General features: G+C 45.0%; 1 protein-coding gene across 1 annotated transcript in view; it reads right to left on the bottom strand.

Annotated features, from left to right (window-relative positions):
- The window catches only part of PDLIM1 (PDZ and LIM domain 1), a 43,868-nt gene that overhangs the window by 13,727 nt on the left and 3,493 nt on the right, over positions 1 to 26,648 (bottom strand). The window contains exons 2-3 of the mRNA XM_050976208.1: positions 18,019 to 18,170; positions 8,192 to 8,276 (exon numbers count right to left, since the gene is read on the bottom strand). Of these exons, the coding sequence (XP_050832165.1) occupies positions 8,192 to 8,276; positions 18,019 to 18,170 (237 nt within the window). The remainder of the gene's footprint in view (positions 1 to 8,191; positions 8,277 to 18,018; positions 18,171 to 26,648) is intronic.

Genomic DNA, 26,648 nt, shown 5'->3' with positions numbered 1-26,648 from the left:
AGTCAGTTTCATGAAAGACTGAGAGAGAAGGTTTAGGCTAAGGGTTATATTCTTAGGTCAAATAGACTCCACATTGAAATCATGTCCCAAGATGTATTGAGGAAACATTTAACAATTAATGAAGAATTAAGGAAAGGGAACTAATTTACAGTTTGGTTGGGGTTTTTTTTTAAGTCTGATTTCCTAAGAAAGTAAGGTGTCTCAATTACATACCCAACATGCACATGGGCATGCTGAATCTTTGAATGTGTCAGCCAAGCTGAATTGAGTTTGACAGTGATGGAGGCCTCAAGGATCCTTATGTTCCTGCAAGTGTTGAGGCAGGAAGAACAGGGCAGCTACATGGAGAAGAGAGACTGACATCACATTAGTGCCTTGACTCCAAGAACTGCAACACATGCTCTGGCACAGAATCCACATAGGAGCTTTTGTCCTGCTTTTGGACACCAGGCAGGTTTTCTGCTGTGTAGTAACACCAAGACCATAAGTTAAGCTTTCAAAAGTGTTGGGACATCTCCAGGAGCTCTCAGGTGTATATAGGTCACTGACTACAAGGGAGTTTAACAGTTAAACAGAGAAATTGGTGCAGAACCTGGTGGCTGAAGATTGGAAAAATCCCATGTGGAGAACAGCACGGAAGGTGAATAACTCAAGAGTATACAGACTACGGACAAGTATTACAAGAGCAGTAGCATTTTAAAGTGCACTTGGATAATCCAAATTCTCCAGCACTTCCTGCTACACCATGCTGTTCTTTCTGCTCAAGCTGTGGAAGGAATTTGAAAAGAACAAGTGCCTTCATGATCCCAAGATCAAAAGATAATGTGTTTTCACTGTCAAATATATTTATCTAGGGATTTTCCAGAACTGCCAACCTAGGGCCTGTGCTGTGCAGCAGTTTTGTTAAAGCCCTGGAATCATATTTATGTTACAGTTTCTCACTTACTACTGGAAAAAAGTCAGATAAGTAACACTTCCAAAAACCTGTCTGTCCACCAGCAGGCAAGTGGAAAATAGTGCAAAAACCCAGCTACACTGTGCATATTTGTGGGGACAGCACCCAGTTTGTGCATTTGAGATGCCTAAGGTTCGCAGCATTTCTAAGGCTGTGGCAATCCCAGTTCCAACACAAGGAAAAGGGGTCAAGTAGCATTAAATAGCATCCCTGGCTGGAGCACAGACTGCAATAGCAGTAAGCAATAGTCTGTTTGCAGAGGGAGAACTGGCAGTCACCTAAAAGGACATGATCTTATCCAGTCAGGACACGACCTGCTCTTTCTCTGAGAGTAGTACAGAGGAGTGTGATTGATGTTAGATCCCTTCAGAGACACCTTCTGTTGGCACCTGCAGGCAGAACTGGAAGCACTTGCCTCACTCTCCCTGCAAGCTGTGACACTACCTCAGTCCCCTTACACCAGCCCTGTCAGCAGCCAGCAGGGATACCAGCAGTGGTTATTTTGGTCTGAAGTTGGGATGGAATCTCCCAAGCTACCAGGTAGGATATTCAAGAGCATTATTTTACCACTATAAACTGATACCATAATAGTGACATTGCTTTGTCTGCACAGTCATCAGCCTTGCTCCCCTCCTTACTTTGCAGGAGTTATGTTTCCAGAGGGCCCAGCAGAGTGACTAGACCAAGATAAACTAAATTAGCAAGTGCATAGACTTCTCTACCAGCTGCTTCTGAACTCTCACTTCACTTTGAAATTGAAGCAATTCCTTCAACAGCCTCCTCCCTATCTAAAGCTACCCCCCCAAAATAACAAGCCCAAAATGGCTTTGGAGCACAACCCCATGTGCTCCCACTGCAAATGTCCCCATCTCACAGAAAAAAAAAAGCTATTTTTCAATCTCAAGGACAAACAACATTTCTAGCTTCAGGTCAGACGTGCACATCTTCGGCCAGATGAGTTCTCTGGGTGCTAGCTGTTAGTGGCAGCAGCCCTCTCTGGGGCAGATGGGACACAGCTGCTGTGTGCTGCAGGCACTGCAACCCAGCCATTCCAGCAGGGTGCTAAGGGGGTCCCACTGCCACCACCACAGCCCGCCAGCAGAGAGCTGCCAGCAAAAGTGCCAGGCTGTGAGGATGGGGAAAACACCCCTGTGCCAGGGCAGGAAGCAGATCAGCATTTCCTACTGCACCAGCTGCAGGCTACGTCATGGGGAATTATCAGAGAAAACAATGGCCTCTTCCTCCCTCTCATATGAGGCCATCCTCAGTGACGCTGACGTCCAGGCTGTGAAATGGCCACAGCTACCTCAGCTGTCACTGCCGTGCCTGTGGCCAGCCAGCAGCTTGTGGCATGGGAGTCTGCTTCCTCCTCACCAACACTTCCACCACTGGACCCATTTCCACCATTGGGAATGGGGGCATGCAGCTTCAGGGAAATTCCCAGCTGTCAGTAAAGCGACAGACAGACAGACAGCCCCGGATGAGCCACCACCATCAGCTGAGCTGGGACTCATCCTACGCACCAGTGGCAAAAATCCAGCTGGACACCTCCACGGCCTGGCGCCCTCGAGCAGGTTGGGAGCAGACTGGGGTGAGGGTGGGCTCTTGGGTCCCTTCCACCCTGCAGAGACATGGCCAAGGCCATCCTGTGCAAGACCTGTATGGACGTCACCACCACCAGAAACAGGAAAAATCTGGAGGCTTTTTGTAGTCACTGAATAAACTAAAGCAAGATGTGCAGGGTCAAGCAGCCTCTCCCTGTTAAGTGGGGCCTTCCTCTCCCCACAGCACGGCCTGAAGGCATTCAGCCGGGCCAGGCCCTCAGAGGTGCTGGGCAATGCCCGCTGCCAGCACCCACAGCACCCTGACTCCCCTGCCGGCCCCTTCCCAGGTACCTCTCTGCAGTCTCTGGAGGAAAGAGAGGTCAAACTCGGAGCAAGGGCCTGCTTGAGGCCAAAAACTAGTTTCAGGTGTGCAGTAGTGATCTACAGACTGGCCAGCTCTTGGAGTCAGGGGATGCACTCTCACCTCACGTCACACACTAAAAATAAAAAAAAATCAGCACCCAGACACTGCAGTTGCAGGGAAAAGCAAAAGCCCCCACAGGCGCCTGGAGTAGCCAAGGGAACCAGCAAAACTTGCTGCCTCACAGGGCCTCAGAAACGTGGGATGTTTTTGCATCCCAAGTCAGAGCCCAGAAGCTCAGAGCAGGCAATGCTGGATTGCACACCTCGAGAGCCACGCCAAGAGGAAACAAGATGAAACATTTCTCAGCACAAATGTTTGCTCAGCTCTAGGAAAACGGGCCCCTGACCAAACCTCAGAGTGTGAGAGCACTCTGGTCCTGTGGGCAGCGAAGGAGAGCAGAGGCCAGCAGGCAAACCCCCAGCTTCATCCTTGCCCTTGCAAAGCCACCCAGGGAGCAAAGGCCACACTCGTGACCAGCCGGCGTGTCTGGGAGGAGGCTGCTTGTGCCAAACACACAGCAACAGCTCAGGAGAGGACATCTTCGTGGCAAACTCCACCCCATGCTATGTTTCATCAGCTGTGATCACAAGTATTAAGAAATGCCTTTACTTTCACCTCTCCCTCTATTATTGTTTGGGGTTTTTCAGCTATGGAAGGATCTTTTGCAATGCTTTGAAATCTGATTAAAAATTAGGAAGGGTTTGGGGTTTTGTTATTGTAGGGGGGTAAAACAATAAGACTAGCTTCCCACATCCTCTCCCTCCACGTCCCTGACACATTCCACACCCATGCAGTAATGCCTTTTAACCAAAACCAGCAGGTCGCAATATGCCAGCACAGTTCCCAGTCTCAGTATTGTTACTTTATATACCTATTGCTTCATGCATTGCCCACACATGCACAGCCTTATCAAAGGCCAAGCCAGCCACACACCCAGTTTCTATAGCCCCCGCCTGCTTCGTATCCAAGGAAATAAAATACACAAGATGGAAACAATGACATCACTCTGTAAGAATAAGGATGAACACAGGACAGACACTTTTAAGAAGCTTTGGGAAGACAGAAGTGGCTGTCTATTCCCATCATCCTAAAAATACCCTGATTGACCCCCAGAGCTCCTACAGCTGCTAGCCTCTGTCTGAAGGTTATTTCTATTGAAAAATATATCCTTATGTTTGAAAACCCTTACCTTTTGTGATTAAGAAGAGCTGAACTATCCACCTCAAACCAAGAGTTTTCACTGGTATTCTCAAGGTCTGATGTTAATACTTGGGCCTTATTGTAAAGGGGATAGATAGTCTTCAGGGAGCTGGACAAGTTTTTGAAGACAGTCTGGGTATTGACTGTCCTTGAAGCTGGACCCTCTCAGATCTTTCTCCATATTAGCTCACTCAGCAAAAACAGAGACCTGGACCCCACTAGCATCTGTGTCTTACAAAAAAACCCCAAAACAAAATAAAAATACCCAAACAAACAAAAAACCAAAGGAGACCCCAGGTCTGACAAGACTTGGCACAGTTAGAGGGTACAGAGTTTTATTCTTTATTTTACTAAGAGGCAATTCAGCCCCTTGGGTACAATTGGGCCCCATGGGCTCTGCGTGGCCCAAGATCACCAGAGGGCACGGCTGACTTGAAGCTATGCTGGTCTCTGGTCAGTATCATAAGCATTAAAATTACCTTAGCCATCACGTAACTTGTTCTCTCTTGCTGTGACCACTTTTCTCAAGAGACATTAAGCAGAAGGCAGAGACAGACATGTTATTTTAGTCTTTCCCACTGTTGTGAGGAAAAGATCTTGATGGGAAAATGCCACTGAGCTATCAGCCTTAGGATCTGGGTTAGAAGTGCAAGTGAACTAACAGAGTAAATATGCTAAGAAGACTGTCATTTCCTTCCTCTAGTGTTGCCATGGGCACCAAAACAAAGCTAGGTCAGCTGCTGAGCCATCAACACCGACAAGCTGCTGCCCCTTTTAATGAAATGCAATTTTGTCATCACTCTTGCCTCAGTTTAAATTAATTTAGAAGGATAAGGATAATGGCAATGAAATAATAATAAGACTGTAGCTCTTTCACGGGCAAAGATCAGCTTAGACAATGAAGTCAGTCTTTGGACTCAGCACTTCGGGGAATGCATGGGAGGTTGCAGAATGGCTTTTTATTTTCCAAAGACAAATAAAAGTATCTTGAACATACATTCCAAGTAAGAGAAAACACTTCCACAGGCATGATGCAGCATGTCATCAAATATCAGCCTCCAAAACAATTACAGCAGTAAACAAACAGTCCATCTCAAATGGGGTAAAAAATGTGTAAGCAGGGATCTTAAAATATGCAGCTAGTCATAGACAAGCTCTAAAGCACTGGTTCCTGAGACAAACTGAAAATTAGGTTCTTTTGCAAGATTTTTTGCCAAGATTGAGCAGCTACATCAGTAAAATATGAAGACAAAAAGAAGACGGACAAGCATGAAAAACTTCTGAGATACCAAAGGTAGGAGAGGCAACAAACTAATTCTAAGAAAGATGGTAATATATCTGAATAAATCAATTTCTACAGCAAGTCTTTTAAAGATTTTTTTTTTTTTTTGGAGCCTGAAGTAAGGCTATTCACATGAATGATTTTATGTCTGTGTTCAAAGGGCTATGTGCAAAGCCAATGAGAACCATTGTCAGAGGATCTTAGACCAGGATTTAAACAAACCACTTGGACTCAGCACGTCCTATTTTCTTTGGTAAGTGAATTAATAAGTGTTCTGCACTAGACTGTTGCCAAAAAAAAGCAAAGATACTGTTTTCACTGGCCAGCAAGTTAAAAAAACCTGAACAGCTCAGTTTTGCCTTCGAAGATTCAGCTCTACTCACAGCTTCAACCAGTCATGCTGGAAAAATGATATCAGCATCTTTGTGGTAAAATTCATAGCAGTTTGCCATGTTGGTATATGTACACACAGCATTTTTTGCACTCTGCCACAGCTGATTTGCAGCAGACTTGGCCAAAACCCATGATGATGCTGCAAAGACACAGCCCTAAATTTGGCCAACACTTGCCACATGCTCTGGCAGGAATCAGCATGCTCTTCTGATTTCACACTCCAAGCAGAAAGACCTCACTACAAAACTTAATTGTTGTAGTCAGCTACTGAAAAAGCAAATGGTAAAAAACTCCAAACAATCCACCAAACAACCTCAACAAACCCCAAACCCTACAACCCTCAAGCCCCACAACCTCACAACTTGATGGTATTCCTGGCACTTTGGCATGGCAGGTTAGGATGTTCAGGCACTGTTATGCCTTAAGAGGAGTTTGTGGTTTGGAGACATGATGCATCTCCCCTGACACTGCTGAGTTCCTGCCTCAGTATGCAGCAAGTGAAGCCCTTTAAAGTTAGGCCCAGTGCTCTGAACAGCAGGAAGCCCCACTCACATACACAACTGCAAATTATTTAATCTGCTTTAATTTAAAGGAAGGGAATAAGGAAAGACAAGACTTCTGTGAGTTTAAATGTTCCTTTCACACCAGGAAATAACTCTTCTAGCATCAGCCATCAAAGGGGTCAAAGCCTAATTTTCAGGCAACCATTGATTCTTAGTACAAGATTGAGACACTGCTCACTGCTCAGAGATAAGCTCTGTAACACGAATTTCTCCACACTCAGTTGTGCCTCATATTCTCCCGCTCAAGTCAGTTGCAGGTTGCTACCAGTAAATTCAGTTGTACCATACTTATAAACTAGCAGTATCGGGATATCTATCCAGTGGCCAGAGCTAGAACCAGGACTAAGGCTTAGGAGGGAATGTCTTCCACCACCAGCATTACTGCTAAATCCTGACCATATATCCAGGCTGGACTGGGGGGAAAAATGTGGTGGGACAGTGAGTGACAGAGGAGTTCAGCAGCAGGTTTCTTGCTGCAGTTAACTAAAATAAGTGAGCTACTTTAAAATCCCACTTAGGGCATGTGTTGTGCTGTATGTTTGATTTTATGGCATTTAGCTGAATTCTTGCTAATGGCTGCATTGGGAAATTGGTCTCTAGTATTGAGTCTCCTGCTGAATTAAATCACAGCTCTCTGCATCACTACAGCAAAGCCTCAGTGCAGACTCTGCCCCACTCCTTTGGCAAGAGATAGGCCCTAAGTCCCAAGGTTGAAGCAGGGACTTTCCAAAACCTGGGCAGCAGAAGGCACAGACGAGACCTCAGCTCAACAGTGTCACAGACAGGTATCACCACATGGCTCCAGCTCAAATGGCTCAGTCTCACGCTGCCTTTGGCAGAGTTATGAAATACCTGGAGAATGCCACACTGATTTCTTGGGCCAAGCAACACAGAGAAGCTTGATGTGAAAGAGAACGCGGACAGATCCCAGGCCAAGATCTGGGCAAGGTGTTGCTGCACATGTACTGCTTTAGTCTCAGGTCCTTTCCAACCAAAACAGCCATACTAGTGCTTAATTAATTGCAGAGTCAAACTAGTTTTATAATCTACTTATTTTGCTAGAAAGACTCACATGGGATGTGTGCTTGGGCCAGAATCCACTGGGGCCATGTCACTGCCCCAGTGAAAATCCAGAGGAATGCCACTGCCTTTAGTGTAGTTATTTTAGATTTTTTGCAGTGTAATCCTCTAACCCAGGCAATGCCCTTGCACAGGTTGCTGTTATTACTACATTTACTTGAGAGAGGCAGCAGGCCAAGGAAGCAAGGCTGTCAGCAGGTTACAAAACCAACTTCCTAGACAGAGGCTGCATGATCTGCCACACAGATAAAAATGTAAGATGCTGGTGTATTTCTCTTCCACTTTCTCTACAGCTACACTGCTAAGAGCTTACAGAGTAAGAGAAAAAAAAAATCCAAACCAAAGCAAGAGAAAACACTGAGTGAATAATATTCCTCATCCCTCAAGTCTTTTCTATCTATGACAACCAACTGGCTTAGCAGAGTAGCAATGATTTACTGAGTCACACCTCTACAGTGCCTTTTGTGTCCTGTGGTAGGTGTGAGCATGCAGATGGCAGGAGACACCTCTGACCCAAGCAGGTTACCTTAGACAATTAGCTCTCCACAGCAGCAGGCTTGTTACCATGGGGGAGGGAGTCCAACTCTCAAGGCCTCCAAAGGCCACATGATCTCTTGATAGTATGGGGCATGATGCTACCCCCCCCAACATGATTAACAGAGTGGCATATGCTCAGCTCCTTGGAGGATCAGGCCCAGGACTTCTCTCACAGGAGTAAGAGGGAACAAGAGCAGTTATTCCAGGACTTACCTGTGGCTCAGAGGCCAGATTCATCTTATAAGGATGTGTCTTTCCCTCCTCGCTCACAAGTGGTGACCAGACTTTTGCCTCCGTTCTGCAACACACAAATTTTGAATGATTAATCTGTTTTCACCAGTGAAACCATAATTGTTATCAGAAGACTCAAAGTTCTTAAATTTCTCAAACATGTCCACAGTCTCTCATATATAGCACAATCCTCTTCAGGAGGAATCTAGATAGCCTCATTTTAGGTATACAACATAGGTGGCTTAGATAAGTGAGGTCCTTGGAGCAAGAAAAGATCTCAGCAGTGACTGTCCTGGCCTACTCTCTGTGACTCCACAGGCAACACATCAGGCATTGGCTCCCACCCAGGCTGTCAAGTTGGGGGTTACCCAAAAGCAGAAGCTGGAGATACCTCACGGATGCCTTAATTAAGTGGGACAATTCAGATTGCTATGTGCTTCAGCTTTTATGGGTAGCCAGGAAGAGGAATGATTCTTGTCTGTATTGACAATACAAAGAACATTTTGTTCTTGAGGTTGGACTGCCTTGGAGATAAGCTAGAAATATTTTTTCATTTGGGTCTCCCAAATTTGCTTCTTATTTATAGTGGTATCCATGTTGAACAAACAGAAGCCTTTTGGAATGATGGAAAAAAAAATAAAATCCCCGCTTGCAATGGGACTAAGAACTGAGACGACCTCATGTGACAGAGAAAGTCTACATAACCTTTACTGGTCTGTGGTCTGACCCAATTACTCATAGTAGTCTGAAACACAAATCAAGATCTACAACTGAAACCAACTGCTTTTACCATCATCATTGTGGAATTTTGCTATGTCCCAAAGAATGACAAACAAATGGCGAGGAAGAAGTGCAGTGCTTGGATTTGTTCGAAATATGTTGTGGGAAACATTTCTCAGAAGCAAAGACAGTAGTTAGCGTCTCAGATTAAACAGTGCCACTTTTCCCAAACTTTTGAATAGAAGGGAATGAGTGACTGCAGTATTGTTGAATGAAAACTGCTGTTCAATACTAAACATTGAATCATGCAGCAATCAGATGGCTGATAAACTCTCAGGATGAGGTCTGAAAACCATGTTCTGTCCTGTTGACAGGAGCCCTTTCTGGAATCTGGAACTGGAAACAGATGTACTTCCTAGGTATTTGTGGGTCAAGGACTAGCTATAATTTAAGTACTTAGTTAGCAAAACAGGAATGCTACCATTGCGAATTAACTGGATAAATGGAAAGAGATTTTCCAGTTAAAGAAGGAGGAAGAGACCAGAAAAAGAAAAGGCTGACAAGGATGGAGAAACAGGGTAGAGAGCTACCCACAATATATTCAGTTCGGTATGCACCATTCCTCTAAAATCTCTCCAAAGTCACAACATTTTTTAAACAGCCCAAACTTAGCTGGGATGCACATATAGATCCCAAACATTTGCTGCATAAATAGTATTTTAATGTTTGCACCTAGAGGGCAGCTCAGTGGGAGGAGATGGGAGGCAGCATTCTCAGCCAGGAAAGAAGTGTTTTATTGACCTGCTATTCCCTCTATTGTACTGTGGACTTTACACAGAAGAAACCTGAATGAAGGCTGCTGTGCTGCACCTCCTTTCACAGGAAAAGTACAAACACTCAGGTCACACCTGATATCCTTTTTGGGTATTCAGGTACAGCGAACTTTTAACTCTTGGATATTGCATCCTGCAAGCCCAGCTGATACCTAACAACCCATCCCACTCAAGTGCTGCTGTCTGGCAAGCTGGGGCACACACACTAACAGCTGCATGGTATCAGATCCACACCAATCTGACTATCATCTTGTCACAACAGCTGCTTTTACTGGATGTCCAACATGTCTCAGGTGAATACAAAACAAACATTCTCTCCTTGATTCTGGACACCTGTGCTTTAAGGTGCCTACAGAACCAGCTATTTCACCCAGATTATGGCTATCAAGCCTCACACCCATTTCCAGGATGGCTGTATTTTCCACACCTGAAGACTGTTTGCACACAGGGAAGCAGCCTGATGACCAATACCGAGCCTTATTCCTTGGAAGTGTTTGGAGATCACGTATGACCAAGTTTCATCTCCTCTGGATAAACAGGGGACACAGCAAAATGTACAGAAATGAGAATTCAGCCAGCCAGGCTATAGGCAAAGGGACACTGGCTGGAGATGAAAGAGCAGCTCAGAGAGCATTAAACACTTCTGCTGATTTCTAGCATGAGGCATCCCTGTGCCAGTTCTCGCAGCAGTGATCCAAGAACTTTTGAGGTAGCATTTTCTTTCACAGCAGTTTCACAGCATAAGCTCTCAGAAGCATGAGAAAGCTTTATTCACAATGAAAAATTTAAGTCTAGAGCAGGCCAGTGTATGAGTACAGAACAGAAACTTCCCCCCAGGCACTTGTTTTCCTCCCACTGGCCCTCAATGTGTCTGAGGTGCTGATCACACAGCACACTGGTCTACAGAAGAGAGGAGGCAATTATGGCCAACTACTGCAGCCCATGGGGGGGTTGACCAAATTCTTCTCCTTTATTTATAAGCAAGGCAAATAGCTCAAATTTGTTGCCCAGACTGCTTCTGCTCTGTCACTGGATATAAATGGAAGCAGCAAGGTCACTCCAAGCCTTACTTTCAATCCAGTCTAGAAGTTATCCAAACAGAAATGTTAAATAGGCCATGCATCTGTCCCTCTGAGGCAGGGAAGAGAAAGCTTCCCTTTGTACTCACAACAGCTGCAGAAGAGCCCCTCAGCCACTCTCAGCAGCCCATTTATGGCCCCAGTGAAGTGGCAAAAAGGACACAGCTTTGCTCTCCCCGGCTTTACACAGCAGATCTTTCAAGACACGTGCCCCATCCCACCTGCAGAGCCCACAGTCTGTGGGTCTTAGAACCACGATGGTCCCAGCTCTTGGGAAGGGTTTCCTGGCTCTGCTTCTTTTGTCAATGCCTGTAATTCTACTGAAGTGTGGCAGGAGGAAGAAAAACACCACCTAAAAGTTCACCTTATGTCCCACTCCTGGCCCAGGGCTTACTGTCTGCAGTGCTGGGAAGTGTGGGCACCAGGCACAGACAGCAGGGCAGGTCAGACTCACCATGTTTGTATCTTATCCATGTGGTTCCATATCTTAGCTATATGAAGGAGGGAACAGGCGTCAGACTATTCAGCTAAACCCAGCCTTGGTAACAGTACCTTCAGTTCACACCAGGCTGCTGCTGGTAATGGCTTTCTGGAGGACTTGTTCCCCAGATTTGAGGAAGAAGGCCTGCAGCCAAAAAAACCACCTCCATGCTCCCCTCAGCAAGGCTGTACCCCTGCCACTGAGCAGGGCCATGCTAGCAGGGCTGCCAGACCTGCCTCTCCACTGGTGTAGGGGCTGGATGTCCAACAGCCTGCCGGGGAATCCACCCTGTCTGGTGAAAGCCAGGGGCTTTGGCATTCTTATCAGATCTCAGAAACTCCTGATAAACTGATGAATATTTATTTTATAATATGGTTTTTAATGCATATTCTTTCAAATGAGACTCCATCAGAGAGCATCACTCAAACAGTGAAGGAGACAAAAACATGACACAAACAAGCCTGAGAATGTGGGTCAGGGAAATTAACTGCAGGCACATCTATATACAAACTCTGTCATTTTTGCAGTTCACATTTCCATGTTGTTTCCTTACTACAGGATAGAGAATAACTTAGACAGGGCCAGGGAATGAGCCATGCATCTCCTGTTTCGTCCAGGCAGAAACCAAAACCCAAGATTAGAAAGAAATTTCTCTGATGCTAGTTTGGATGCAGAGGTATTGGTAGGAAAAGAAGGAAGGAAACCATATGCAAGTCAAGGCAGGAATATGGAGAGGTATTTATGAAACAACACTTTTCAAGCAGCTTGTCTTGAACATGATGTAATATAAACATTACAAGAGCCTGGATTTTGCTATCAGTGCTTTGCGTGCAAAGTTGGGCCATAGCTTCAAGGGAAAATTCAGAGCTGGAAAATGAGTGTCTAATTCTTTCTACCAGGAACTGTGTAATTTCCATAAAGAAGAAAGGCACATCTACATTCATTCACATCTCATTTCAAACACTGGGATGGACACAACTAAGATACCAAGTAGCAAATAAACCCCAAAAGACTGAAAAGTTTCTTGCGCAGCACAAAGTTCTTCAGCTGAAAAAGGAGGGAAGACCTAAAGAACTTATCTTTCACAATCCTCTCACCAGAGTTTTCAACAGGCATTTTAATAAATAGAAATTAACTACAGGAGCGGTCAGGCTACCAGGAAGGTGCCTTTTAATCAGCCTTTTAGCTACAACACCTGTCAAATATAGGCCTTTGGCTTAAAACATGAGTAGTCACTTTTAACAAACATCCACTAATGGACATATTCAGTTTGGCAAGCAAAACTGTACTCAGGCTGCATACAGGCTCCTGCCAATTCAAACAGCCATGACAGTCACAACTTCCTGGAGACAGGAGGCCCCAAATGCATGTCTCCATGCATGGCCCTCATTCATTTCAGGTGTCTCTTCATACAACCACTAAAACCAAAAGGAAACTCCAGCTAAACTTCTGTGGCTTCTTCTGTGTATCTGCAGCAGGTTCATGACAGCTACAAAGGCTAAGACACTGACTGCTCAGACTCATACTCTTCTAACTAGCCAGCTGCAGAGTACAGTCTTATTGCCTCACCAAAGAGGCTGTAAAACCCCAACAAACCAATCTTGATATGCCAAAATTACTTTGAATGTGTCTGTTGTTAGTAAAAGCTGCTGGCATGCACCCACAAGGGCTGGAAGCACCACAGGGGCCACGGAGAGGTTGGGAGTGGCCACAGAGGGCCAGGCAACCTGCATGGCCTTATATAGCTGTACACTGAGCAGCTGGCTTTTCCCAGGGCCAAAGGAATTATTAGTAAGATGACAGAACTGGAAAACTCTTCTTGGCAGGGAAGCAAAAAAGCAAACCTAAATGAGTCAACGGATTCCACCAACTTCCTAGAACAGAAATCCAAGCCTATTGTGGCTTTGTACAACTATTCCCCATAGCTCAGACCTGGGAACACATGGAGCAAGCAAGAGTGCAACCAAACCTACCACACAAAATGAAAGGACATGACACATGTGCTCTCTTCTTCTTCATAAGCATCTACACATGATCCTTTCTGACAATCCATTTAACACATGATCCTTTCTGACAATCCTGGTAGCAGACCTGACTTCCCTGATCCTAGCACTTTTCAAAAAACAAATATATAGCTTCACTCCTTGGCAGCACTTTCAACAAATTAAAAGACTATTTTGCAAACAAAAAAGGTGCATGAATGTATTATAAGCTGGCAGCAGAGTAGCAGAAAAGCAGCTTGAAATTTGAGGAAAATGACAGCAGAAGCAGAACAGCACATTACATATTTGCAACCTTTTTTAAAAAATATTCTCCTCTACCACCTTCAAACTGCCTCCAGACATAAAGGGAAGGACAGACTCAGTACAGGAACACCTTTTTTGTTGAAAAAACCCTTATATAAATATACACTTTACCTTTGAGTTCCTCAGGGTTGCACAGTTCCACCACCCATCTGGTGACTATAGCTAGAGGCAAAGAGCCATTTGTTATAGAAATAATTTTCACCTGTGCTGCAATTTGTCTGCTTTTTTACATCTGCAGCCACAACAGAGCTGTGTGTCAAATTCCTCATGAGCACTTCCACTGACAAAGGTGATACCTGGATTGTTTGACTATCCTGTGAATTTTGTGGTAGGAGTATCAGTTTCTCCTGCACTTTCTTTGTGTTGAATGTTCTTTTTCAGGGAAAGCATCTTACTCAAAATAACACTAAATTTCCAAAGAAAGTTGATAGCTGCCTCCAGTTTGTCGGACACATCTTGCTGCTTATCCCCATTAATGGAGAGCAATGCTGGGAGAGGCTTAGCTCAGCCCTAACACATCAATGCAGTGGTGTTCACACCCTAATTTGCAAAAATGAAATCACCAGGAAAAAGAAGCATAGCTCTTCTAAAATATTCAAACTTCATTTTTCCTATGGAGAATTTCTCAGTGAATTCATTTCCCTGTGAATTTCTCAGTTCAGCAACCAGGTAGGCTTGAGCTGACTGAAGTACTGTCTTGTGCTTGATTTTACATGGCTGAAGACAATAATGCAACCTTTACTTTGGTTTCTTGGTAACAACATTTCTCTTGAAACAAAAAGCAAAATGAATGGCTCAGAAAAGAGCAGGAGCTCCTAGACACAGTGAGTTCAGTGGGAATTTTTTATCTATGGCAACATTGTTGATTATCCATTTTTGAGGCAGAAGACAGACCTTTTCCCAACTCTGTTCACAAGACAAACAGCAAAGCACCTGGCAGTGCCACTTAGGAAAGAGTACTCAAAGAAAGCAATTTGTGGCTGGGTTTTAAATCCTAGGAAATGATGAGATTTGCCCCTTTGGGTGAAAAAGTAGACCAGGCATGTTTTCTTCAGCTAGAAAGTTGATACGTTTTTAATGGTGACTTGTGTTAGACAAGATTTCCTGCCTACAATCTGATCTGAAATATTTTTGGACTGTTACCATTGCTAAGAAAAATAACGAAACAGGAAACATTGGAATGCTGTTGATATACACAATCAAGCATACAGTGCAAACAGCATTTCCTTTACCAGAAGCATTTAAGTCCTTTCAATTCTCTATATTTACACTTCTCTTAAATAATCATTGGTAAGCCAAATATGAAGACATCTTAACTGCCTGGCTATAGTTAAAGGAGAAGAGAGTTGCCTATTTGAAGAATACACATGTATAAAGATTGTTTTGGTTCACAGAACAGCAGATGAAAAAGACAAGCATAATACTTCCATGAAACACTCTCCTAGCTTCCAGCTACTTGCAGCTTAAAGGCTTTCTGCAGCAGAGATGCCTCCATTGTATATATTATCCTTTAAAGATTTGTCTTGCACTAATTCACCCACTAGGGTCTTAAAACCTACATACACTCATCACGTGTACAGCACAGTCACAAATGAAGTCTCCACTGTCACAACAGTGCTGAACCTTTGGTGAAACTGAAACACCTGGTATGAGCTCAGACTTGTGTCTGAAATCCACCTGGCAAAACCTTGTTGCCACACTGAATGCAGGTCAGAGAATATTTAGCATGGGTAATCATTTAAATAAGTACTCATTCAAAATTCATCAGCTAGCAATTTAAAAATCACTAAGGACTTATGCTTTCACAAAACATCTCTCCAATGATGAGGAGAAAAGGGGGACAGGGAAGACTTCTCACTCCAGAAAACCTAGCACAGCTGGGCACATCCTCCCACCAGCTGTGTAATGTTCCAACTCACAGAGGTGCTGCTCTGTCAGAGCAAGGATCTGTGCCAGAACAGCTCCTTGGTACAATTGATTCAGCAATGAGCTACAACAGCACAGAGAGGAGATCAGACCCAAGGGCTGCTGGTGTTGCAGTGCAAATGATATACACTCCTTTTCATACTCGGCCAACTATTTACAGAGCTGCTTTGACAGAAAAAAACTTTCAGCTCTTACCTGACTGTATTGTGAGCCTTCCTCACCAACTGTATGGTCAAGCCTTAGTGACAGAGCTGTGCCCACCAAAGCTCAGGAAGCCCAAGCCATACCACTTGGCCAGGTGGCACTCATTTTCCCCAAGAGCCTTCCAACCTCTCCACCCCCACAGAAATGCCCTTCCCTTCTTCACAGTGGAGGGATCACCACCACACCACAGTCTGCTTTCCCCACCCACTTCCCCTACCTTACGCTGAGCAGGAAGATGAAGTATGGCTGCAGGTCTTTTAAAATGCTTTCTCTGTCACCTCTCTAGGCATCCTCTCAAGGCCTTTCATTTTAAGGCCTTAGATTGTAACATAAAGAAGTGCTCCTGCCTCAGCAAAAAAGACTACATAGCTCTTCTAACCATGGAGTAGAGCTGCATTTAGACCAAAACAATTATGGGGGCCTAGGAGGAGACACTGGGAATTAGGGATAAAATATTCTCAACAGAGTACAACCAGGAAAGACAACATGATGTACACAGATTTTCCATAGAGCAGTGGGTAGTAATATCAAACTCTAAAGCATAAGAAGTCGGATCACTGCTTTCGCATTCTCCAGATTTGACATTCTTCCCGGCCTTCTGTCAGCAGAACTCAGTACTCAGTACAGCAGCACAAGCATCCAACACACACTCATGCTACCTCACTGAAAGAGGGTCTTGAAAGTGTTGAGCTGTGTAAACTGAAAGCCCCTGCACAATTTTACACAGCTGCAGATCCAGCTAGAAATCTCTCCCATGGCAGCTTCCAAGCCCAAGGCCAATGAAATGTGCATAGGGTAGCTATAAACTTAACGACTTTGTAATTAACATTAGTAAACACATTTTACAGACTCAATGATCTGTAAGAGTGAACTTGCCTGCAGGCTGTAAGAGCCCTTGCCTCCCTTCCTCTTTCCCAGCCAGAACCACATGGCACTGGTTTGCCAAGTCAAGCAGCTGGATTTTGGAGAGGAAAAGAAACACTCCTTTGCAGGAAGATTACATGCTGCTAAGTTCAAGGCCAGTAGGAGAAACTCTGGGGTTAACAGGCTGCTGCAGTGTTCACTACCTATTCACACTGCCTGCACTGTGCTCTGCTCTTCCATCTGTGAATTCCCTTAATGAACCGTCAGGCATTTTTTTTGGCGAAGACCCATCGCTTCTTCCTGAACTGGGAAATGCCGGCTGAACTCCTGGCATTGTCCAAGCCATGGTAAAGACTTCTGTTTATCACAGAAAAGCCCTGAAGAACTCAACCACTATGTCATTTAAAGCATGCTTTTCACTCCTTTTGAAAGCACTTCCCCTGCATCTGACCTGAAAACTGATGGATGATCACTCTTAAGGAAGGCAGACACAGGAAAAACTTGCTCCAGAGCAAGTAGAAATGCCATACTGCATCTACCACCTGACTTTGAAAAGCACCAGAACCTGCAGCTGCAATTCACACCAAAAGGAAGGATAAAACCCCAGCACCCTCAAAAAAACCAGGCTCCAGTTCTTTTAAGTAGCAACAGTTCAATGCAAAGCAGAGCCCTGCCTTCTCATTTCCTCTCTGTACAAAGATGGCCTAAGAACAAAGCCTGGCTGGGGAAAGGAATGAAGCTGTCCATTGCTGAGCAGTTCAAGATGGTGGGAAGGCTGAAGCCAGCCTGTGCTCTACACCAGTGGCAGAAATTGTGGCTCAGCTGTCACCTGCCTTTAGTTTTTCAGGACTTGGAGAGACTGATGCCTAAGAGGATCTTCGTTGCACCCTGGGTCATCACTGTTTAAGGCTGACAGTGCTGTTTGATCAAGAGGCTTCAAAATGTACAACATTTCTGAGTCTGTGCTTGGCAGAAACCAGGCAATTAATCGCCTGGAACAACACATAAGCATACATTTTAACTGCTAAAGGAGTGCAACAGGAAGGAAGGTCATCATCTCTGGTTGCACCTCCTCTGCTATGAGTGAAGTTTTCATGAGACTATCTTTGGTTTCTTGCTGTCAGGAAACACAGAGTAAGTTAACAGACCCTGCCATAAATTATCAGCCAATTCCCCACTTGGAAAGTTGTTTTCATAAGGTCAAAGTGCAGCAAACGCAAGCAGCATTAGGATTAAAGGATGAAATGCAGTTCCCTCTTGCTAGCAAGCACAGGCCTGACAAAGCATTAAGAGGTCAAATTAAACCAGCGAGAGGTCTACTGTCACACCAAAACACAGCTACTGCCCACCCTGCAACCCTCCCTCTCTCCAGCCCCAGTCTTGCCCAGCTACGTACCTGCTGACTGTCAGAGTCAGTTCATCTGTGCAACCCTTGATTTTGTTTTGTGCCTCAAGGTGTGTCATGTTATCTGTGTTCACTCCATCAATGGCTATGATCTGGTCTCCTATACACAAGTTGGCTATTGCAGCTTTGCTGCCTGGAGTCACCTAAGAGAAAGTAAAAAGAGTGAATGGACTTTCCAGGGAGGAGATTTCCATAGCAACATTTGTAAAGGAGTTGGAGAAGTTGTGGTTTTTCTCACTGGTACCTGGTAGCAAAGAAGGTAAAATTAATGAAAGTAAATTCTAAGAAGAAATTTATCTAGGTCTTTTAGACAAAGGATTTTGTTTCGGCACCCACAGATAGAAATCTGGAGAGAGAACAACAGGTAAATAACAGAAATAATATTTTCACTCAAGACAATTCTCATGCTAGAGAGCATGATCATAAAGAAAGCAACTATGTTCTTTCCTGGACAGAGAAGTGCTCTCTGAAACACAAGGTGCTGAGGAGAGACAGAAGTCCAAGTCTCTAAGAACAGAGATGACGGAAAAAAGTATCAGAGTCATTGCAATATCAATGCCAATCACAAACAGCTTTGCCTGCATTACAGTTTCATTTGTTTTCTTCCTTGAAGGAAAGGTTTGGGCTCAAGATTTTGGATTACTTCTTTAGTTGTAATAATATGGTTTTTCCCAGAAACAGGTGTAACACACATTTACTGACTTCAGCAAGATCAATCCCAAAACAGTGTGTGATCTGTGCAGATTGGAAGGGGGAAAGGCATCAGAAACTTCATCCTTAAATCACAAGCTGTCAATCATGTCTGAAAAAGTAGAAGCTCCAACCTCCCAGCTTGACCACAGCTCACCTTGATACCTATTGTCATACTGCATCTCCCTTTCCTCTCCATGTGGTCCCAGACAGAAGACACTATGCAGCAATGCCATCAGTATAACATTCCTGATGAAAAAGGTCCCAGCTAAAGCTTGGCATTTTCAAACAAATAAACTAAACGGCTTCTTCATTCTACCCTACTTCTTTTAAAGAGGTGTCCTCTTAACAACTGAGACCTCTTTGGGCCAAAATTATTTCTTGGGCAGAAAGTGAATAACATGTTTGTGGCTCTGCAAACACTACATAAGATTTTGTGCAGTTTTAATGAGTTTGTGAAAGGAGTGTAATGATTTCTATGGGCTTTCATCCATTATTTAACAGGCAGAGGAAATGAGAAGGGTGGACTGCTCCCAGACATGAGTACAGATTAAAACATGCCTTGCAGCTGAGACATACCTCATTTATGAGTCCATTACAACTGGTATTCATTCTACACATTCATGCTAGGTTTCAGCATGCTGGAAAGCAGCTGAGCAAACCCAACAGAGCTTTCAGACATAAATACCATTCACAAGATTTAGAAATCCCTCCTAACTAGGGTTTGGCTGGCAAATCATTGCCCCCAGGGAAACATTCCCCTTCTAGAGGTGTCACACATTAGCAGCAATCACTGTTTTCCCTGGGTCAAATCTGAAGCTGTTCAGCATATCTCATCACAACTGGAGTGGGCTATTTTCCACAGCCAGAAGAAAAATCACAAGATGCTTTTCTTTTTTCACCTCTCTACTAGGAAAGTGTTTCATGGAAAAAGAAAGGACATAAAAGTGGTTCAAAATGTCCAAGCTGACCAAGGTGCTCAACATTAATCCAAAGAGCTTCACATGGGTCAACCAATTGTGAATGACTACCTGCACACCACTTTGAATGCTGCAAGCAGTCTCTGAACTGACAGAGGAAGTGCTGATGACAATACCAGACAGAGCACCAAATGGATACAGGAAATCTGATTTACATGTGATGATCACCACTTGCCAAGCTGCAGCCCTCAGCTGACCAGTGACCTACTGAGGCCATTGAGTGCAATCTGCAGCCACTCCTCTGGATTCATTGCCTTGAGAGTACCTCCTGTAAACCTTGTGACAGGGTGTTGTGGTTCAACCCCAGCCAGCAGCCAAGCCCCACTCAGCAGCTCACTCACTCCCCCACCTGCAGGTCCAGGGAGAGAACTGGGAGAGTAGAAGTGAAAACTTCTGGGCTAAGAGAAAGACAGTTTAATAGGGAAAGCAAAAGCCACACACACAAGCAAAGCAAAGCAAGGAATGAATTCACTCCTTCCTATGGGCAGGCAGGTTCAGCCATCCCCAGGAGAGCAGGGCTCCATCATGCATAATGGTGTCTTGGGAAGACAAACAACATCACTCCAAACATCTCCCCTTCTTTATATACTGGGCATGATGTCATGTGGTCTGGAATATCCCTTTGGTCAGTCGGAGTCAGATGTCCCAGATGTGTCTCCTGCCAGCCTCCCCTGCATCCCCAGACTCCTCACTGATGCATGGCAGTGCAAAAAGCAGAAAAGGCTTTGCTCTGTGTAAGCCCTGCTCAGCAATAACAAAAACATATCTGTATTATCAATCCTGTGCTCAGCACAAATCCAAAACACAGCCCCTTACCAGCCACTGTGAACAATTCTACCCAGCCAAAACCTGCACAAAGGGACAGTTCGAAGCTCTGAAGAAATCCTGAGCACTGATAGCTGCCTACAATCCCACCAGATTTAGGAGCTGTCACTATAAAATCCATAAGACATATCCCTAAGGATATCATTAAAGCAAAAGGAGCCTGCAGGAAACACAGTGTGGGTCCTCTCCTGATCTCTGGACCTTAACTGAGTCACTTGGTTTCTTGGGGCCTTTATTTCCTCTGCTACCAAAGGAAGGAGAGAGGCACATTACTCACCCCTGTAAAGAACACCAAGCTCAGTACACTGTTACCATGATTCACTGTCAATCAGATAAGCTGCCAAAGGGTCAAGAACAACAGTGGATTAATGCCAGCACTGGAACACAGCTGGAGACTGAGCCATACAGCTTGCTGTATTTCAAGACTGATAATTATACAATATGTGATAGGCTGGTAGAAGCAATCATGTATCACCAGGAACAGCTAAGCCACAGTAGCCAGGGACACTGAAATGCTGAAGCCTCCAGAAGAACCCCCAAGAGCCACCAGGAAGAGCAGCAGGCATTCACAGTGACATCTCAGTGCACTGCCAGTGCTTGTGGTGTCAGTTCCATTCTGTGTCCACTTCAGAGGAATGGGAAATGCAAGTGCTCCTCTCCATCAGGTAAGAGCCACTGGTAGCACATGGGCTATTCCATGCACTCAGGTACTCACACAATCCTCTCCCCTAAGGACAAACTACAAGGTTGCACAAAAATATAAAAGAGATGTGTATCTGCCAAAAGTAAACATGTTTTAAAATCCAGCTTCTTCAGGTCTGGAAATAACTTGCCCTGAAATGCAACCTTCCACAAACTACTGCCTACAACATCCAGCTCATACTGTCTGCCAGGATTGTTCACAGCAAACATGTCTGCACAAGGGCAGGGTATGGAGGGAACCCATCCCCCATCCTTTTAGGATGATTTATAGCTACTAATAATGTTCCCTTCCCCCCTCACAGTAAGGTCTGGGCTTATCTTAGTGCTGCCAAGCAAAAGGCGTTTCTGTTATTAAGTGAGGAGCACAGAGCTGCCACTGTGATTTTCCTGCTTTTATTTTTGTCACATCCCTGCCTGGTCCATGGGAAGCAGCAGGGGCAGGCATGTGACTGGGGGAAAAGCAGGCAGAGGTGCTCAGAGCACTGGCAGCTATCAGCTACCTTACACAAAAGGACTCCAAAAATGAACAAAAGCTTCAGGCAAGCAGGGATCTGATAAATTTTCCACCTGAAACTGCTTTGCTTCTGCTCTCAGATGATCTAAAGCTTTACCCCAGCCTCTCTTACCCTTCCCTCTTGACTGAGCATGGAGCAGAGACCAGCAGGAGCCAAGGGACCAGCAGGCAGTGCCTTGTTCAGGTGGGTGAGGCAGTATTGAGCAGAAGAGCTGCAGTTCTGCACGGATAGGCAAGAAGGGCTAAGAACTGCAAGGAACAAACCTTGTACAAGTCACTGCTTGTGCAAAGGCACAGTCTCTTGTGTCCTTCAAAGGAGCTCCCTGACTTGGTTTGGGCTTTCTCCACTTTGGGCTTCCTCCACTGGGCTTGAGCAGATGGAACATAGGCAGACGCAAAAGGCACTGGGAACCTCCCTGGTCCAGAGACACCATGGTTGGGTGAATAAAGCTCTGCACACCTTATAACATCATACCCAAAGGCTTCCTCTGGAAAGGAGCCATGCCCTGCCTTGAGGTGATTGTTCCCAAGCAATTGGGTAACACTGCCATTAGGTAATTTTGCTGTTGAACAGACAATGCTGAGATGGGCAGAGCAGCACTGATTCATACTGTGTCCAAAATAGGTCCCAGAGTGATGCTCTGTTTGGGTGGTGTTCTGTGTAAGAAATCTGGGCTACTACAGAAACATTCTAGATACTTAGAACAAAACACATCAAACCGTGTCCTTGATACCAGCTCAGACACGTGCCAGCATATAGAAGAAACAAATAATCCCCATAATCTACAGGTTTGATTGTGCACTCTTTATTCATGCAAAACTCAATGTATTAGATAACAGTTTAGACCAATTATAGGCTTGGATCCCTTTTTTTAAAACAGCTCCCACAGATTCAGAATTGGTTTAGATAGAAGAAAAAACTACACAATTTTCTTATGCTACAAAGTGAAGTTTCGTGCACATGTGCTCCCTTGCACACACACTCAGGGCTCCCTCTTGCCAACTGCACCAGGACTTTGTACAGTTCAGATGACCATCTCCCAGGCAGCTTGCTTGCTTCTACCTGCTTGGACTGGTGGCCAAGCACCAAAGAAAGCGCTATGAAATATCAAGTCTTCATAAAGCCTTTGGGCAAATGCATTTACAATAGAAAACACTTTGATTTAGCAGCAGGAGAAACATCTGGCTGCTTATTCAGCTCCCAGGACCTCTTCATAAAACCTCTGTCTGTCCCAGAACTCGCCAAACACAACTACTTTTTATATTTGATGTAATTCCCTCCATACATGCTATCTAACAAGCTCTGCAGTCCCTGGACAGGGATATATGGTGTCTTTTTTCCTCCTGCAGGCAAGGATCCAAGAGGCAGCAGTGGGTATACTGAGGGAAGCTGCTGCCCACAGCAAATGAGAGGGAGGAAGGGTGGGAAGCATTTTTATGAAAAGCAGCATAACTCAGCTCCCTGTGAGTCAAGATAGATGGGTGGGTCTAAAATTCATTCAATTTTTTCTGGCCTTCTCCCCTCATCCATTCTGGCACCCTACATGCTCACTCTGTCAGCCCTTCACAGTTTCTCACAGACCCTGCAGCCTACGGCATCACTCCTCATTCCACACCTAAACATATTGCAAGAAGTGATGAAGAGATAAGAAATGAGAAAATTAACATCAGCCAAGAAAAAAGATCTCGAGAAACTGCACCTAGTGTGTTTGAGAGGAAAACGCAGCTGGGTCGTTGCTGGAAAGGACAGACATGAAGCAACATACTTCCAAGGTCACCATTGACAGCCAGACATCTCTGACATTCACTTTAATCCCCCCCACCCACCCACGCTGCTCTTTTACCATGAGTAATGTCCTCAGCACTGGAGTACTATGCTAAGCAGTTGAAGTTTCTCCCAGCAAAAGCATGCAGCTGGGTCAGCAGAGATCAGAGGCTATGAGAAAATTCAGACAAGCACATTCCCCACCCTTCTCTTTAGGGGAGCAGGAATGATATGCCTTGCAATTGGCTCCAGGAGAGCTCCCTTTAATGCTGCTCCCGTTCTCTGCACCATTACAGTCTGGCAAGGCTGCAGCCCAAGCCTCACAGGCTGCTCTCTGCTGGCCCAGATCACATCATCACCAGGAGATAAGAAGAAGGGGATCACACCTCTGGCTGGTGAAACCCCGGAGCACCAGCCCACCCCAGTGGGGTCTGGGCTTCAACAGCACAAGCTCCTCTGGCAGCCCAGCCCTCGCCCTACTGCCTGCCTTCATGCCCTACCCTGACAGCCAGAGGAGCTTTGCTAGCACAGAAAGGGGAAGGCATCAGATGCTGCACAGAGAGGGCTGACCTTAGCAACATGGTATAAAAACACATGGGTGAGAGGATTTGCTCAGACAAATGCTCAAATGGTGTTCAAGGAGTTAGCCTCACAGCTTCTTTTGCAACATTAAAACAAACAAACAGGAGATTTTTTACAAGGCCTCAAAAACAGCTGAGTCTTTCCTGATGGTTTATTTCATCCTCTAAATAAATCAACACATCCAGTAATCAGCAACCATCTAAGATACTGTAGTCCAGAACAACATCAATTATTTATGCACTTTGGGGCTCCTATAATTTCCCTGTTTATACTGAAAAAAAAAAAAAAATCTCCTGTTATTTTGATGCTGCACCCTTCAAATCCAATTAATTTTACATAAAATATATATTTCTTGATGGACAAAGTGATTTTTAAGGATGAAAGGTACCGAGAAGCCTGCAGGCATATGTAACTTGACTTTTGGGAACATAAAGATCTTTCTTCCTCCCAAGAAGTCCAGCATTTGCTTTTGTCACCTAAAGTTCTAGGGCTTAAAGCTCTCACATAATGTTAAGGCTGGTACATTCACTCCAAATGTAGAGTTCTCTCTTTAGGCCCTTTGGGGAACTTGCCCAGAACAAGGTGGGTCAGACATCATCAAAAAAGATTATACTGGTTGCAAAGAAGAGGTACAGAGAGAAGGGAACTCCAAAGTTTGGGTGACATCAAGCTGCTGCATAAGCAACAACAAATTAATCTGAATGCGTGAACCGAGGAAAAGAGAACCCTGGCTCCTAGGAAAGACAAGAGTACTACTCCTGCATGTGGCTCTGGTAGAAGGCATTTGATTAGTATCCCAAAAACTGTAAAAGTTTTTTTTCAATGTAAAAGTGCCCTCCCAGACTCAGGAAACTGGACTGGAAAAGATCAAACCTGTCCTTGGCCCAAAGCACTTTGCATTTACCCCAAGAAAATTTGCTGCTTTGCCCTTGCTACAATCCAAACCCTGGTATTCAGGGGAAATCAGAAAAGTCTTTTTGTCTTCTCAGCAGCCATTTGTACCTTTGAAGCCCAGAATTTTTCCAGGAAACTGCCAGGATTGATGTTGATTTCAAAGTCTGCAGGGGCACAACCTCTGCTCTTCACTGCCGGTGCGCTCTGACAGAGCAGACAGGACTCCCACCAAGCAAAGGCACAAGGCATCCTGCCGTCCTCTGACACCAGCCCAGCCACTTCCAAGGGCCAGAAGCTCTTGGCAGGGGACACTAATGACCAGCGTTCCACAGGCCCTTATCAGCTGTTCTGGAGCAGCTCTGCCTGGTGTGGCCCAGCCGGGCTGGTGCTGCCACAGCCCCTGCCCCACCCGCAGCCAGGTAAACATTCGAGCGGGAAACATAAAGCCAACTTCACTTTCCTACAAAGCCCAGCAGCTTCCCCAGCTGCCTCCCTCTGCCCAGACAGCCTCAGAACAAACCCCCAGCACAATGCTGAGATTTGCAGTCATGGGCACAAGAGCTGGACCACGTGGCAGAGGAACTGCAGTCATAGGTGTGCACAGTGGGGACCAGCCAAGGCTTTCCGGGCTGAGGAGGAAAGCCAGCCCAACCCTAAATCCTATCACATCCACCACACCCCATGTTTCCTTTGGCAGAGGAAAGGCCAAAGGGTTCTACTCTGGGAGCAAAGGGCTGCCCGGAAAGCCCCAGCTCTCCTCATGTCTCAGAAAACAACCTGCAGCCAGAGTGTCTTTCCACCTGGGGAAGAGGCTGGAGCCTGGCTCCCAGGGCAGTCACTTGTGCCACTTGGCTAAGCCCTGGCATGCACCAGAGGGAGGACAGCCTCCACCCATCCCATCAAGGGATGCCCATTAGCAGGGTGTCCCCTACCAGCAGGACTCTCCCTCACCACTGGCTCTGGGATGCCTTTACTCAGCTGCTTCCTACAAGGGTCACTGCCTGACAGAGTAAGGATATCAGCTGGTACCAAAGCTAAACCTGGTATCTTTTCACACCACAGGATTCAGTCCCATGACTGATTTCAGCCCATCAAGTCCAGGTTTACCACTAGATCAAGCTTTGAGTTTATAAAGTTGGTTCAGAGGGCCATGCTTGAAAAGAAAACCAACACACTCAAATACCCAATTATGATCCAATTCTGTATTTTATATAAATTCTGAGTTTTTAAAATACCACAAATAGATAAAATATCAGACTAAGCAGGGATGAAATCATTTTACAGTGGTCAAAATCAGCAACAAGCATCATGTTGGGATTTCATCTTTTTAACATATTTACATAACTGAGCTGTCTTGAAACCAATTTTTCATTGGAAGACTGGTTTTATAAGAAAATGTCCAGTTTTACAGACCCCAAGAGACACCCATCCTTAATGGAGCTGGGAGGTTTTTGACATGACAAAATGGCAAACATCTGCTCTGCCCATATTTTGGGTCAGATGCTCAAGATCGCTACCACAAACCACAAAAATCATCTCAATAAAAAGGTTTATCAGACAGCTCCACATAATCAGCTGGAAACAAAAAGCCTCAATGCTTATCAAAATCCAATGCAACCAAACAGGCAACAGCTCATGTTACCTGTGGAAAGGAGGGGGATGGGGTCTG

This window comes from Serinus canaria, chromosome 6 (genome assembly GCF_022539315.1).
Source record: "Serinus canaria isolate serCan28SL12 chromosome 6, serCan2020, whole genome shotgun sequence".
Classification (NCBI taxonomy): Eukaryota; Metazoa; Chordata; class Aves; order Passeriformes; family Fringillidae; genus Serinus; species Serinus canaria.
This window is presented reverse-complemented; position numbering and strand designations above follow the sequence as displayed.